We start from the raw sequence: 13,955 nt of genomic DNA, 5'->3' as shown, positions 1-13,955 counted from the left end.
GCCCTAGTACCAATTGTTCAAAAGTTATGGCCAAGGTTAAAGTTTTTCAAAAGTAGGTCAATCTCCAAGGTCAAGGTCAAAGGGTCAAAGTTGTTGGTATCCAAAGGAAGGACTTGTCACAAGAATTACTTATGTGAAGTATAAAAGCACTAGCACCAATTGTTCAAAAGTTATGGCCAAGGTTAAAGTTTTTCAAAAGTAGGTCAATCTCCAAGGTCAAGGTCAAAGGGTCAAAGTTGTTGGTATCCAAAGGAAGGTCTTGTCACAAGGATTACATATGTGAAGTATGAAAGCCTCAGCATCAACCGTTCAAAAGTTATGGCCAATGTTAAAGTTTTTCAAAAGTAGGTCAAAACTTGTAGGTCAAGGTCAAAGGGTCTAAGTTGTTGGTATGATTGGCCATTCTGCTGAAATTAATTCAATAAAAATTTAAAACTTAAAATAATTTTATTGTTTGTTTATTTTATTGTTTGTTTATTTTCTATGCCAGAAAATTATTATTTTGAGTGCAGAAAGGTCAAATAATATTTTGAATTTTTTTTTTTTTTTTTTTTTTTTTTTTACAATTTTTAATGTGTCGTTTCAAGTGTGAATAAGACTACATATTTGGTTCATGGTTTATGTAGATAGAAAATATTGGAGGAAAAACTATGAAAAAATGATTTTTGTTTAAGACGCAATTACAGTGCAAAATGTCATAATAAATGTACTGTATCACCAAAAAAAAGCGCATTGACCCCCATTTTTGTTTTAATCTTTACCAGTAATTAAGCTATGTAACGTTAGGTTGAGTTAACCATGCATCGGACACATGCCTTGCTTTGGACAACTTTTAAACAATAAACTTGCATCATTCCTGAATGTCCTCGTGTTTTTACTTGTTATCTATTTAAATACATTTATCATTTTGTTGAAAGTTCAATTACTACACATTTAAATTTTCATACTTATTTTAGATCAGATTTAATTTCAAAGAATATTTTAAAGAGTTTATTTAAAAAAAAATATCCTTAAAAATAATTCTGATATGAGGCACACTAATTAATGTTCATTGTAAACTGATAATTGCCACCTTTTGAATAGAGAGTCATCAAAACACACAATGCCTCTAGGATTTATGTAACAATTAAAACAAGGTATTGTTTTGAGAAGTACTTCAAAAACCAGTCCCTTTCTTCTGACTGTGTTTATGAAACATTAATTGAGCTGATGTAGCTTGAGCTGACCATAACAAATCCATTGCACTAAAAGGAGCAGAAGACAGACTTTCTGCTTTTAGAAGAAATGTACATATACTATCGAACCCTTTTTACAAGGTTGTCAATGCATTTAATTTTTGTCACAATTTAAGGTACTAGATCCAAATAATCTTTATACCTCTTATTAAGTTTAGTTTTAGTTTTGGGGAGGGAGTGAATTGCCCAAAAGTTAAATTGCCTTTAGCTTATGGCATCAATAGTTAAACAAAAAGTGCATATTGTACATGTTTTTATCATATTGGAAATTCCTATGAATAATAAAAAAAATATGTAAATTATTTACAGTGTAGTACTTTAAATGAAATTCGAATTATCATCATGTTTAGTTTTGAAGGGGTGAGATGCATGTTTATCACAGTAGTTGCAAAATTTTGTATTTTTATTTTTGAAAAACCTCCAAAAGTAATGGTAATGGTAATGCATTACTTTGCTAAAGTAATGGTAATGTAATTCATTACTTTAAGAAATTAGAGTAATGATAATGGTAATTTAATGCCCAAATTCTTGAAGTAATGGTAATGTAATGCATTACTTTACAATGTAATTCGCCCCAAGCCTGGTGGGGCCACAATTGGGAATCAATTAAGTTTTACATTGAAATATATAGGAAAAATCTTAAAAATCTTTTCAAGAAGCACTGGGCCAGAAAAGCTGCAACTGCAACTTATGTGGAAGCATCCTGGGGTAGTTAAGATTCAAAATTGTTCAAATTATGACCCGGGGGTAGGGCGGGGCCACAATAGGGAATCCAAATTTTACATTGAAATATATAGAAAAAATCTTTAAAAAAACTTCTTCTCAAGAGTCACTTGGCCAGAAAAGCTGAAACGTATGTGGAAGCATCCTATACCCTTGTAGAGTTTATGTATATATAGGTGTGGTACGTCTTTTTTAAACGTGTTTTTTCTTGACTGAAAGTGTCAGAATCTCTATTTAACAACTTTTAAGTGTATTTAAAGAAGATTCAAATTTTTTAAAATTCATTTTACGTTTAAACAATCCGGAAGACAAGCCCTATGAAATATTAACCATGCATCGGACATTTTTCGATGAATGGGTACATCACTTCCCTTTTCGTACAGAACCCAACTGACAGCTTTTTGCTGAATTAGAAAATAAAAACTCATGCGCGGATCTAGGGGGAGGGTCGGGGGATGGGTGGGTCAGGACCCCCTCCCCCTGGAATTTACAAAGTTATTAAATGTATATACTTAACCGATTAAAAGTGACCATAGACCCACCCTGGAAACGCGGATCCCCCTCGATAACAGCTAGGGGATTTGTGGTAAGTTGGTATGAAAAGTCATACATGTAGGTACTGAAGCTTTAGAAGTCAAGCCCCCCCCCCCCCCCACGAAATAGGGTTCTCACGATTGGGGAAGTAGTTGCGTTTTTTTTTTTTTTTGCTTGTCAAGAAATTTCTAGTAGGATTTTTGACTGCAGGTGGACCCCCCCCCCCCCCCGGAGAAAAATCCTGGATCCGCGCCTGGAACTCTAAATATGAAGTGAAAATAGGATGTATTGATGTAAATGTATGATGACTAGAAGTGGAATCAATTTATTTCTACAAACTAGAAGATGATAACACCGTTAAAGTAGTCCGGGAAAATAATATCGGAAACAATTCGAAAAATATGCAACTCCTGGCCTTGAACTCGAAGTAAGTTCCGAAGGGTATCCAGTCAACTCGTACCCAAACCGACTCGTACCCAAACCCAGAGTCAACTCGTACCCAAAGCTCAAAAGTCAAAAATTAAATCATAATAAGAGACAATTAATTGTTTTCAAGGGTAAATATATAAGTTTGTATGATTCTAGTATTTTATTTCTTAATGTGTATTGTTAATGACTAAATAAATAGTTCTATTTTCTCTGATTTTGTCACACTTCAAGATAACAAAAACATAAAAACAACAACATACAAACAACAAATTGTGAGACGTAAATTTTACATTTTAAAAATCTTTTTTTCAAGTAAGTAATAAACATTATGGATATTACCATAATAAACTTTACAGATTTTATGGCATCATATCGTATGGCATTATATAGTGTTTACTCTTTGGGTACGACTCGGTTTGGGTACGAGTTGACTGTAAACCTTCCGAAAGTAGCAGCGACTCACAGGTTTGGAATATTCGGTATTCAATTTTTTTGGAAACTATGGCAAATATTACCTTAAATCACATAGGAAAACGTATGTATGAGTTGTGTACGAGTTGACTTCTGGTTTGTATACGAGTTGACTTTTTTTTGTGTACGAGTTGACTTTTTGTATACGAGTTGGTTTGTGTACGACTCGGTTTGTGTACGAAGTGACTGTAAATCGAATATTCGACTCGTCGCGATACAGATTTTTCATACAGCAGGGTTGTCAGGTAGGTGCCAAAAACGTAAGTATTTTATAAGTACTTTTATTGGTATTGACTGTCATTGTAATCCTAGGGAATGTAGTGTCCATGTGCTATACAAATGAACATGTTCGAATTTCCTACCATCAGCTGACCATGGCACAATCTCTTGATGAAGCTACATAGCTTGAATTAGCGATATAGCTTTTTAAAGCCAATTAAGAATAGCTTGATTTAGCTATTTTATCACACTTTTTTCTGAAATGTGTTATTTTTTCACCATGTTCAAAAAGTGGTGGGCGCTCAGGGGGCAAAGCCCCCCAGAAGCTCCTGGGTTTTCGTGTATTTTAAGAGTAAAACCAGGCACAATAATAGTGGTATTGGTTAGTTTATATGTACCAAAGTTTGGTTTTATTAATACTAGTCATATCATACTTTGAATAGAGGGGGCCCAGGGGGCAAAGCCCCTGGAAGCTCCAGGGTTTTTGTGTATTTTAAGAGTAAAACCAGGCACAGTAATAGTGGTATTGGTTAGTTTATATGTACCAAAGTTTGGCATTATTAATACTAGTCATATCATACTTTGAATAGAGGGGGCCCAGGGGTCGAAGCCCCCTGAAGCTCCCCGGTTTTCGTGTATTTTAAGAGTAAAACAAGGCACAAAAATAGCGGCATTGGTTAGTTATATAACAAAGTATGGCATTATTGATGTTAGTCATATCATACTTTGAAAATTTTAGGGGAGGTGTCCCCCCCCCCCCCATTAAATCCACCAGTGACAGTTCTCTAAACAATGGAAATACAACTTTTGCTTAAAATTATTCAGTGCTGCAAATGTTAGAATTATCTTTTATTTGGATTGCTTTTTTGATTATGATTAGTACATAGTACATATTTTATCCTGCGACTACCCCTTGCATTGACCCAATAAAGGTAACTTAATAAACCAAAGCGTTATTTGGTCAATGCCCTATTAAAGCCTCGTGCATGTATTCCGATGTTCTAAAAGCATTGTGACGTCATACACATTGCAATGTATACGCCATGGCGTCTTAGTTTCAACTGTAGAGATGTACCTAAATTGGTTGAAAAATAGCAATTTTGGAGGTCTGATGTAAAAATATATTGCAGGATAAACAAAATACATGGATACTGTCTTGAAATATAAGCGATATTTGGGCTCGGGTCGAAAACGTGATAGAGGGCTCGGCAAGCCCTGCCCTCTATCACATTATTATCTTACCCTCGCCCAAATATCCTTATACATGTATTTCAAGACAGAAGCCTTATATTTTAAATGTATACAAGGAAATTTTCTTTGGAATCCTCATTTTATTTTCGCCCCTTTTGTCCTACTCACAGGTGGGTGAATTTGAAACAGCAAATTCAAAAACACAGTATAATTTCTTAAGCAGAATTGTAACTGGGCGAATTTAAAACAGAGAAAAATTGTTTGCAAGTGTGAAAGTGCAAAAATAACACAGGGTGAAAATAACCCTGCACAATATATGAATATTCAAATACTTGCAACTTTTTATCTACTTCTTGCAGAAAACATTTTTGTTAAAAATGGCATATAAATAACTTTATCAAGCTATTCTGAATAGCTTAGTAATGCTATATAGCTAATTCAAGCTATGTAATAGCTAAATCAAGAGATTGTGATGTACCTGTTTAATGGGAATAATTTGCCTATCCTCTCTTATCTGGTAAACAGTTGTCCGTCAGTGACGCTGTGACCTCAACTGTTGTATAATTGCACTACGTACATGTACATATAGTACCTAGCCATTTCGTACTGGAAATCTGTTAGTGTTTTTTTTTTATTATATTCCTTTTATTTTTAATAGCCATAAAGACAGACTGAGGATTTGAATATTGTTCCAAGGGCAATAAATGCAGCATTCCTAATTAAAAGATGATGTCTTTATTAACATGTTTATGTAAGTTTTGTTTTGCAATATTTATTTAAAAAGTTTGCAGAATCAATGATGATTATTGTAAATGTAAGCATGACTATCTCAGTATCTGGAATATATATTTTAACATGATAATTTCATTTTCCCTTGTACACATTTAAGAGAATGATCTCAAAAGTAAGATATTTAGCTATAGTCTCTTATCATTGCAAACAACAAGTTTTGTTGTGTTCATTCTATTTTCACAAACTTATGACTGCTTACTGCAAGATTCTTTCGTTTTCATTGATTAATAGCACAGACTTTCAACAAATTGAATCGGATGTTTTACAAAGAAATATCTAATAATAAATGACATGATGTCATTATGGGCACCACCATGTAAAAGTACCAAAAACTGCCACAGAGTGATTTCTTGGTGAAAATAAATCTGACATCACTTAATATTTTGATTCATTAGCAAAATGAGAAAATTTGGCAGTATGCAGCTACGGAATGGTGGAAATATGAGGGTTGATCCAAAAGTTTGTGGAATTTCTTTCTAAAATTTTATTGTGACGTGATTAAAGCAAACAAAAGACATGTCTATAACATCGATCCATAATGCAACAATACTTGAAAATTTCACTACATTCCAATTACAATGAAGTTCACACGAGCTTTCTTAACATGGAAAGATGTAAAATCCGGGGGAGACTTTGACATAACGCCAAGTTAGGTATGTCACGTCACGTTCTAGGAATGTCTCGCCCTCATGTCCAAATCAACTTAGAAATATTACAGAATGCTGCATTCTTCTCACTATTTTCTTCGAGGAAAGTCTTGGTACCCATCTAGCCCCCGTTTTCTTCACATTAGGATATGTTTTTTTTAAATACGCTCTGTGATTCCATGTGATGTTCCGATTTTAGTAGCAATGTCAATCACTGTGCATCGATGGTCCACGTCCATTAAAGCTCTCAATTTGTCTTCGAGGAAAGAAAGACCTTCCAATAGGCGGCTAGACCTTTCATCATCTTTGGAAGCTCTATTTACCTTAAATTGCTTACGCCAATTGAAAACCAGTTGCTTACTGTACTTTTGGTCTGCCTGTATCATTAGTATATGCATCTGAGTCTGAGTCAGAGTGTTCTCAAGATTTTCACAAATCTTATTCACTGACCGAATTACGATGTTGTCTAACGATGTCATAATGATCAACAAATCATCAATAAAAAAACTAAATATCCAGTAAAATGAATAAAACTTTCACACAAATGTTTGTAAGAGTTGAAGCAATTGAATTATGACATCATTTTTGTTTTATATAACACTTAGCGTGTTTTTTTTCACAGCGAATTTGAAAAATTAAAATGATTATGAACAAATAAATGTTTCCCTCACATTTTCAAACGTCCGTTTCTATGGCAACTGCCAAAGTGTAAAAATCATGAATTTTAAAAATATTCTTTTATTAAGAAAATTCAACATGCTTATATATTTTCACCTGTAAATTTCAATCACTTTCATTAGAAAATAAATAAAATATAAAGGAATTTCCACAAACTTTTGGATCAGCCCCCGTAGAATGGACAAAACTCGTGGCTTGCGACAATGCAGGCCACCTGCTTGACACATTCACTGGCAATGGATTACATTCTGCTCCTGCCTTCTCTCCACTCCGGAGAGAAAATAGAAGTGAATTGTAGTTCTTGGAATGCAAATATGCTTTTCTAGAAGTCTGTTAGTCAAGATACATGTGATTGATGTAAGCACACTATGTCTATTAAGGCTGCAGAACATTGTGACTGGCTAGATTGGAAATATGCAGCTGACATCATTTCCAGGCTGTTACAGTCAAAACATTTGATGATCATAGACAATTAAGAGCAGGTACAATTTGGCACTGGCATCCGAGAAACATTAAATTGAAATTCTATTTCAGAATTCATTTTCAGTCCAACTCAGCTATGCTCATAAGAACAACACTATTGATTGATCTAAAAGACAAATAATTTTAATTTTGGAAGAGGATACAACATTTGATTCCTTTTTGGGGGAGGGGGTTGAAAGATTTTGGAAATGAATAAGAAAGTTTATGAGTTTGGAAACCCCCTCCACGTTTTTGCTTGTCAAACGTGTTTCAGTGAAGAAGAAATTAAGTAATATCTCGTCATCTTAGAAAGAAATATATTCTTCGTATTTGTCTTTTTGATCATACCAGGGGTTGAAATTTTCCTGGAAAACCCACTTACCCTGGGGATATTGATCAGTAAAAAATTACTAGCCCAAACCTCAAACTAACTAGCCAAACAATTTTTTTATGCAAAATGAAAATGCAACAAATTAAAGTTTCAAAAGCTTTGGTGACAGAAACAAATTAAATTAGCTCTTAGTCAAAAGAATTCAGTCTACACAGAAAAGCCAATTGAAAGTAAACTGACGAGAATTTTTTTTTCTTCTGTTCTTCTAGTCAGTCAGATTATCGTTACATATTAGCTAGCCTGAGTCTTAAAATGACTAGCCCCGGGCGTCTGGCTACTGTATATTTCAACCCCTGCATACATTAATACTCTGTGCATGCAATTAGTTCTGGTGGATTGAAAATGAATTTCGAACTAAAACTTCAATGTTTTTTGGACATCAAATTGTACTGGACCATTTCAATTTTTATCATCAAATTAAATGTTTTGACTGTAACAGATGGAAATGATGTAAGCTGCACATTTCTAATCTTGCCAGTAATTGTTCCATGGCCTTAAGTGCTTATGTATATAATTTCATGAAATTTCATACATTCCCTGAATCAACCAGGATTTTGTAAGTAGTAGTTACAGAATTCACACTCGATTTCGAGACTGCGCCAGGTACCCATACCATGATTACATTTAATTAAATTAATAGGTCATTTAAAAGAAGAACTAAAATATTTTTTGCTGTTATACATCGTTGGTGTTTGTTAAATGCATCAAAGAACATTGCATGTATTTAGAAAGGAAATAACCATAATGTCTGTATAGTTTCTTACCAGCCCTCATACAATCATGTATAACATATACCAATATGTATTCCTTTCAGGTATAAAAAGAATTCTTCATATTATGGTTTTGATTTTGATGACAACATTTGCACCTGCCCTATCTTGTACAAACCAGGGATATATAGTAAAAGAGGCACATTACGTACCACAGAATGAGCAGGAATATTGGAAACTGACCAAAGATATAAAGTGCTCGAAGTTGAATCTGAAAGTCACTTATCTGATAAACATGTGGAAAAATAGAACAATTATTGGATGTTTTCGGGATGAAAAAATATATGGAGGGTACTGTGCAGAATTGAACAATGGGTCAGAACTGAGAGTTCAGCCAAATCATGCAGCCCCATGCCTCAATTTCACCAACACCCCATGCAAAAAACTGTATTATTCCTCTCAAAGTTACCTTTATCGCCAGTGTTTTGAGGAATATGGAAACATTTCCTCTCCATTAGATCTTTTTCTGGAAAATGAAAACCTTCATAGGATTGAAAATGAACTGAAGAAAGTTATTCAAACATATCAAAAGCAGAATTATTCTTTATTAGAACAAATTAGAAAAAATGGCGAGTTGATAAAAATACAGGAAATAAATATAACAAACATGGAACTCATAATAAAAAATTTAATTGAAAATGTCCACAACAAAGAGCAGTGTGAACCTACTGATCATCTGTCAGTTTGTTTCCTTCTCTTTTTGGTAACTTTGGTAATACTAGTACTGGGAACCTTCTTCTTGTTCATTTTACATAAATACGTATTTAAGGATGTTATTACTCTCAGTGAATTCTGTCATCAGAGATGGATGCTAACAAAAGCTTGGTTTTTAACAAATAATAAACGAAAACAATTATTACGCCCCTTTGTTATGGATGTTGAATCTGAACAGGAACCGCTCCGCAGAGTAGATATGGATGGGAATTATGATGATAGAAAATGCTTTGATCCTTCCCAAGGGAAAAATGACTTAAATAAAGTCCAAGAACTGAAGGAATCTGCAGAAGTGATTGACCATCATCATCATCATCATGAGGTCAAACTCGATCCTGAAGAAGCAGACGAACTTTGTAAAACTGTGACACATATAACCAGAAATGAAGATGAGCCAGAGTCTGAGGGAGAAAATGCCAATATACCTTTAATTCTTGGGGCATCTGAAAAAATGACTAGAAAGGTATGGGACGATAAATAAAGTACAAAAGACATAGAACCCAAAAGACATTTAACAGCAATATCGAAGAGATCATCATGAAGAACATCGATTTTTTTGTAGGTTCATAATTACATGTAGTTTTATCTTGATTATGTCAAATTGGTTTTATATTTAAATTTTACCATTTTTTTTTATACACTATTAACTCACCTGCACCAACATGACCAATGCAAGTGAGCTTATCAATGAGTTATCAATGTTTTTCTGTCATTGTTTTTCTATCTATTAGCTTTTTTACATTTTTGACCTCTTTAAGTTTGTTAAAATCATGACTCCTGGGTTAGGATTAGATCCCAATAGGGAATCAAAGCATTTGACAATCCAGTTACCAGCTTCCAAGGGAGCTGGATGAAGGTGACTTGCTAGACAGCAATTGTTTAATTCCTTTACCAGGGTATTTATTTTTTTTCATTTTTTGGAGGGTTGTAAATGTAAAATTCATCATGCTTAGGAATTTTTGTTTGTGCAAAAAAGGAATATTCTTCTATAATTTACAAACTATTTAGAATCTCTACTGAATGTTTTAATATAATTATGTATTGTATTTTATTGCCATGTACAATATTTTTTAAATTAACTTAACAATTTTCAAGGTTGGGTACTTAATATAGTTGTAATATGAATGGAGAAAATTTATGGCTGAACTGAGAGCTACCAGGCTGACATCAGTGGTCCAGATCACTTCATTGCAAAGGAACTGGTAGACATCAAACCGTGAGATGATGAATTCACAAGCTGACTTTTAATCAAGATTTCAGCAATAAACAAAAGGGGGCATTTTTTTATACTTAGTATTTCATGAGTTGTGCGTATACTGCAAAAATACTTAATAATTATTTCTGATTTTACAGTATTGTTTAAGGTATCAGTCTAAGGAATTTCAGTTTTTTTCTATAAGGAAATTAAGTTGTGTTAATTCATGCATCATCATTGAAAAACTGCACATCTGGGAAAGCATTTCTGTGAATAATTTTTTATCTTTTTTATAATTTACATTACATTGTACACTAGTCTTATTAATGTGTTACATGTACTGCTGTTCTGCAACTCTGTGGAAAAACATTTCTTCTTTTCTATATATTTTGTACAATTTTATATAATGAACTTTCAATCTGTTTTAATATTATTTATTTTTTAACATTTGCTGTAAACATTCAGGAAATTATATCTATGTATATATGAAGAGGTAATTCATGTAAGTGGGAATTCTTTGAATGTATTTCTAAATTTGAACTGAAATGGTGCATCTTTGAAAGATTAGTCTTAATATACACCATGTACATGTGCTTTAATTCCTCTAAAGCTACAGTAAAAAAAAAATCTAAAGCCACAGAAAAACATTTAGAAAATAAATTGATTTTTAATGTTAAATGTGTTTATAAATAAGATGCATAAATTTAAACAATTAAATAATGATTTTACCCTTTGTATACAAGTCAGGGGCATAATGCAAACAAGTTATTGCCAAAAATAACTCAAATGAGATATTTTTTGGTGACAGTGAGCTTCTGTCCTACTTTTCCCCATTATTAGTAACTCAAACAAGTTATATCTTTCCAAAATAGCTTCAATTAAATGATAACTTGTTCAAGTTATTTTGTGTCGTTCTCCCCTAACTTCACACCCTATGCACCAAGACAAAAACAAATGTTTGGTTAAATTAAAACCTTGGTCATTACAAAAAAATTGTCCAAAGTCTTGGGAAAAATCATTTATTTAATGATAAAAACTTGACCAAAACAATAAAATAAGAAGTAAAATATTTGTCTCCACTTCCTCACCAATTTTCCACTGGAGTCTGTGCACTGCATCTTGTATTACGTCACAATGGAATCCCAAAATACAATACATTTTGGCAGGAATATGAAACCCTCAAGAAATCAATGTCCAAGTAGGATATAAAAGTAACTTGTATAAGTTATCATTAGAAGAATTTGTGTGTGTAAAATAACTTGTTTAAGTTATTTTTCTATAAGTTATTTTTCTAATATCCTGTTTGGCTGCATTATGCCCCTCTGTTGATGATGTAAATTTGCATGAATAATGATAACTCTAAGTGAAAAATGTTTTTTTTAAGGAAAAAAAAACAAAAAACAAAAAAACAAAACAAAAAAGAAAAACAAACAAAAAAAAAAACGTAGCTGTTATATGAAAAAGAAAAATATGGAAGGAATGATATGGTGTACATGTTGGTGAGAAAAATCCCCCCCCCCCCTTTCCCAAATATAACCTTTTACTGTTGAAAATGTTCATTGAAAGGCTCCCCCCCTTTTTTTTTTACAGTTTAGTCAAATCTGAGTAATGTGGTAAAGTATGAATAAAATTTGGTTGTGAAAAAAGTTGGACCCTACCTAACAGCCCCACCCCAATCACTGAAATAGGATTTGGACAATTTTCCTTTCTTTTTTTCTGGTAAGGCCATCTTTAAAAAATAGGTTGGTTGCCCTCTCCCGACCGACTGACTAAAAATGACCCGACTCAAAACTTTTTTTAACCTCCAGAAAACTTTTTTTTTTTTATTCATTTCTGAGTTTTCTGATCCCATTAAAACCTATTTTAACGATATTTGCAAGTGTTTCTCTTAAAAAAAGTTTTCCCCCTACCTACCAAACCAATATTTTTATTCTGAGTCGGGAGAGGGCAAGCAAACATATTTTTTATAGATGGCCTAGGTTGTAAATTTTTTTTCTCCCCCCCCCCCCCCCCCCCAATTTTCAAAAATGGTATTATGTGCCTGCATTGTATAAACTATGTTTTTGTGTTTTGGTAGATTGATACAGTGTATGTATTAGTGCATGTATGTAAAATTGACGATCAAACCTTTGAAGCTATTAATAAATTTTCTGATATATTATGAGTACACATTGTTCCAATTGAAGAGCAAATTTTACAAGTGGCATTATTTGGCCCTGTAAAATTTTGAAAAAATTTCAAGTTCAGTTGGGCAGCACATCAACTATCAATTTGAATCATGGTTCATGACTACAAAAAATGACGAGAATTCTTTGCTTCTCTATGTAATTTATGAATTAAAAAAAAAACAAACACCAAGCACAACTTCAAGTTCCAAAATTAATTATATATTCTGATTGATCTACTTACTAATAAGTTAATCATTTATCCTGCTCCTGACAAATTTTCAGAATTCTGATGGCTAAAAACATCACAACACCCTGAAATTTTCTAATACACCATCTCGGAGCAATCTGATGTACACAAATGGCTACAAGCAAACAGTTTGTTGAAATTTATTGTATGTATCTATAATTGTGATGATGAAATATTGAGAATGTATGATGTTCAATGATAAGGTCTCCAGCAGGATAACTTCATTACACAGTTTGTGACCTAATATGGAGTCATCCAGGATGTGATTCAGAAATGGAAATCAGCTTGGCCTCACCCACTATGGATTTCCAGTGTGTGTCTTCAAACCTTCGATAACTCCGTATTAGGTCACAAATTAAGGAAGCTCTAAACACTGCACATTAAAGAGGTCTATTTGTCGGGTAGTTTTACTCGGAGTGATCTGCCCTAAGAAGAAAAATTGAATAAACGGGAATCTACAGTTAATAACACAATTTGTAATGAATTAAAGAATTCTTAAAGTTATACTAGACCAAGACTAGATATCATTGAGATGGTGGCCATCTCAAAGGGCCCCGCTTTCAGCAACAAACATGAAAATGTAAGGTAGCTGAAAAGGGTTTATTTTGAAGAGGAACACTTGTGTACTATTAAGGGATGAGTTGTTCGAGTCTAAAGGGCTTCTATGTCATCCTTGTTATAATAAAAAATGGCACAAAAATCATGAGTGCTCCATACCCTCTATCAAAAAGCGGCACAAAAAGCACGAATGTTGCATATCCTCTATGAAAACTGTTGCATATCCTCCATCAAAATATGGAGTCAACTGGTAAAGTTTGAGACAGACTGGACTTAAGAGAAAGGAACCATGTACCGAACAAAGATTTTAAACAGAGAGGCTATTTTTGACCTTTACCCTTGACCTAGAAACTTCGTTCAAGGTCACTGCACATCCATTGATCAGTGGCACTCTGAGAGTGAAGTATGAGCCACATTGGACTAAAAGGAGAGAAGATATGCTCCGAACAAGGATTTTTCATAAAATTCTGCTATGACCTTGACCTCAGACGTATAAACATGGTTCAAGGTCACTGCACACTCTTTACACAA

The 13,955-nt window shown here is 33.4% G+C and overlaps 1 protein-coding gene across 1 annotated transcript; it reads left to right on the top strand.

Moving 5' to 3' along the window:
- Nucleotides 1-3,442: 3,442 nt before the first annotated feature.
- On the top strand, nucleotides 3,443-10,841 carry LOC133178736 (uncharacterized). Its single transcript, XM_061313443.1, has 3 exons — nucleotides 3,443-3,637; nucleotides 5,461-5,553; nucleotides 8,587-10,841. The coding sequence occupies exons 2-3, from the start codon at nucleotides 5,529-5,531 to the stop codon at nucleotides 9,735-9,737; spliced, it is 1,176 nt and encodes a 391-aa protein (XP_061169427.1). The 5' UTR covers nucleotides 3,443-3,637; nucleotides 5,461-5,528; the 3' UTR covers nucleotides 9,738-10,841.
- Nucleotides 10,842-13,955: the final 3,114 nt, after the last annotated feature.

This window comes from Saccostrea echinata, unplaced genomic scaffold (genome assembly GCF_033153115.1).
Source record: "Saccostrea echinata isolate AGI-Se365-2 ecotype Australia unplaced genomic scaffold, CSIRO_AGI_Sech_v1 ptg000003l, whole genome shotgun sequence".
Lineage (NCBI taxonomy): Eukaryota > Metazoa > Mollusca > Bivalvia > Ostreida > Ostreidae > Saccostrea > Saccostrea echinata.
Note: the sequence above shows the minus strand (reverse complement) of the source record. Positions and strands in the feature narration are given on the sequence as shown.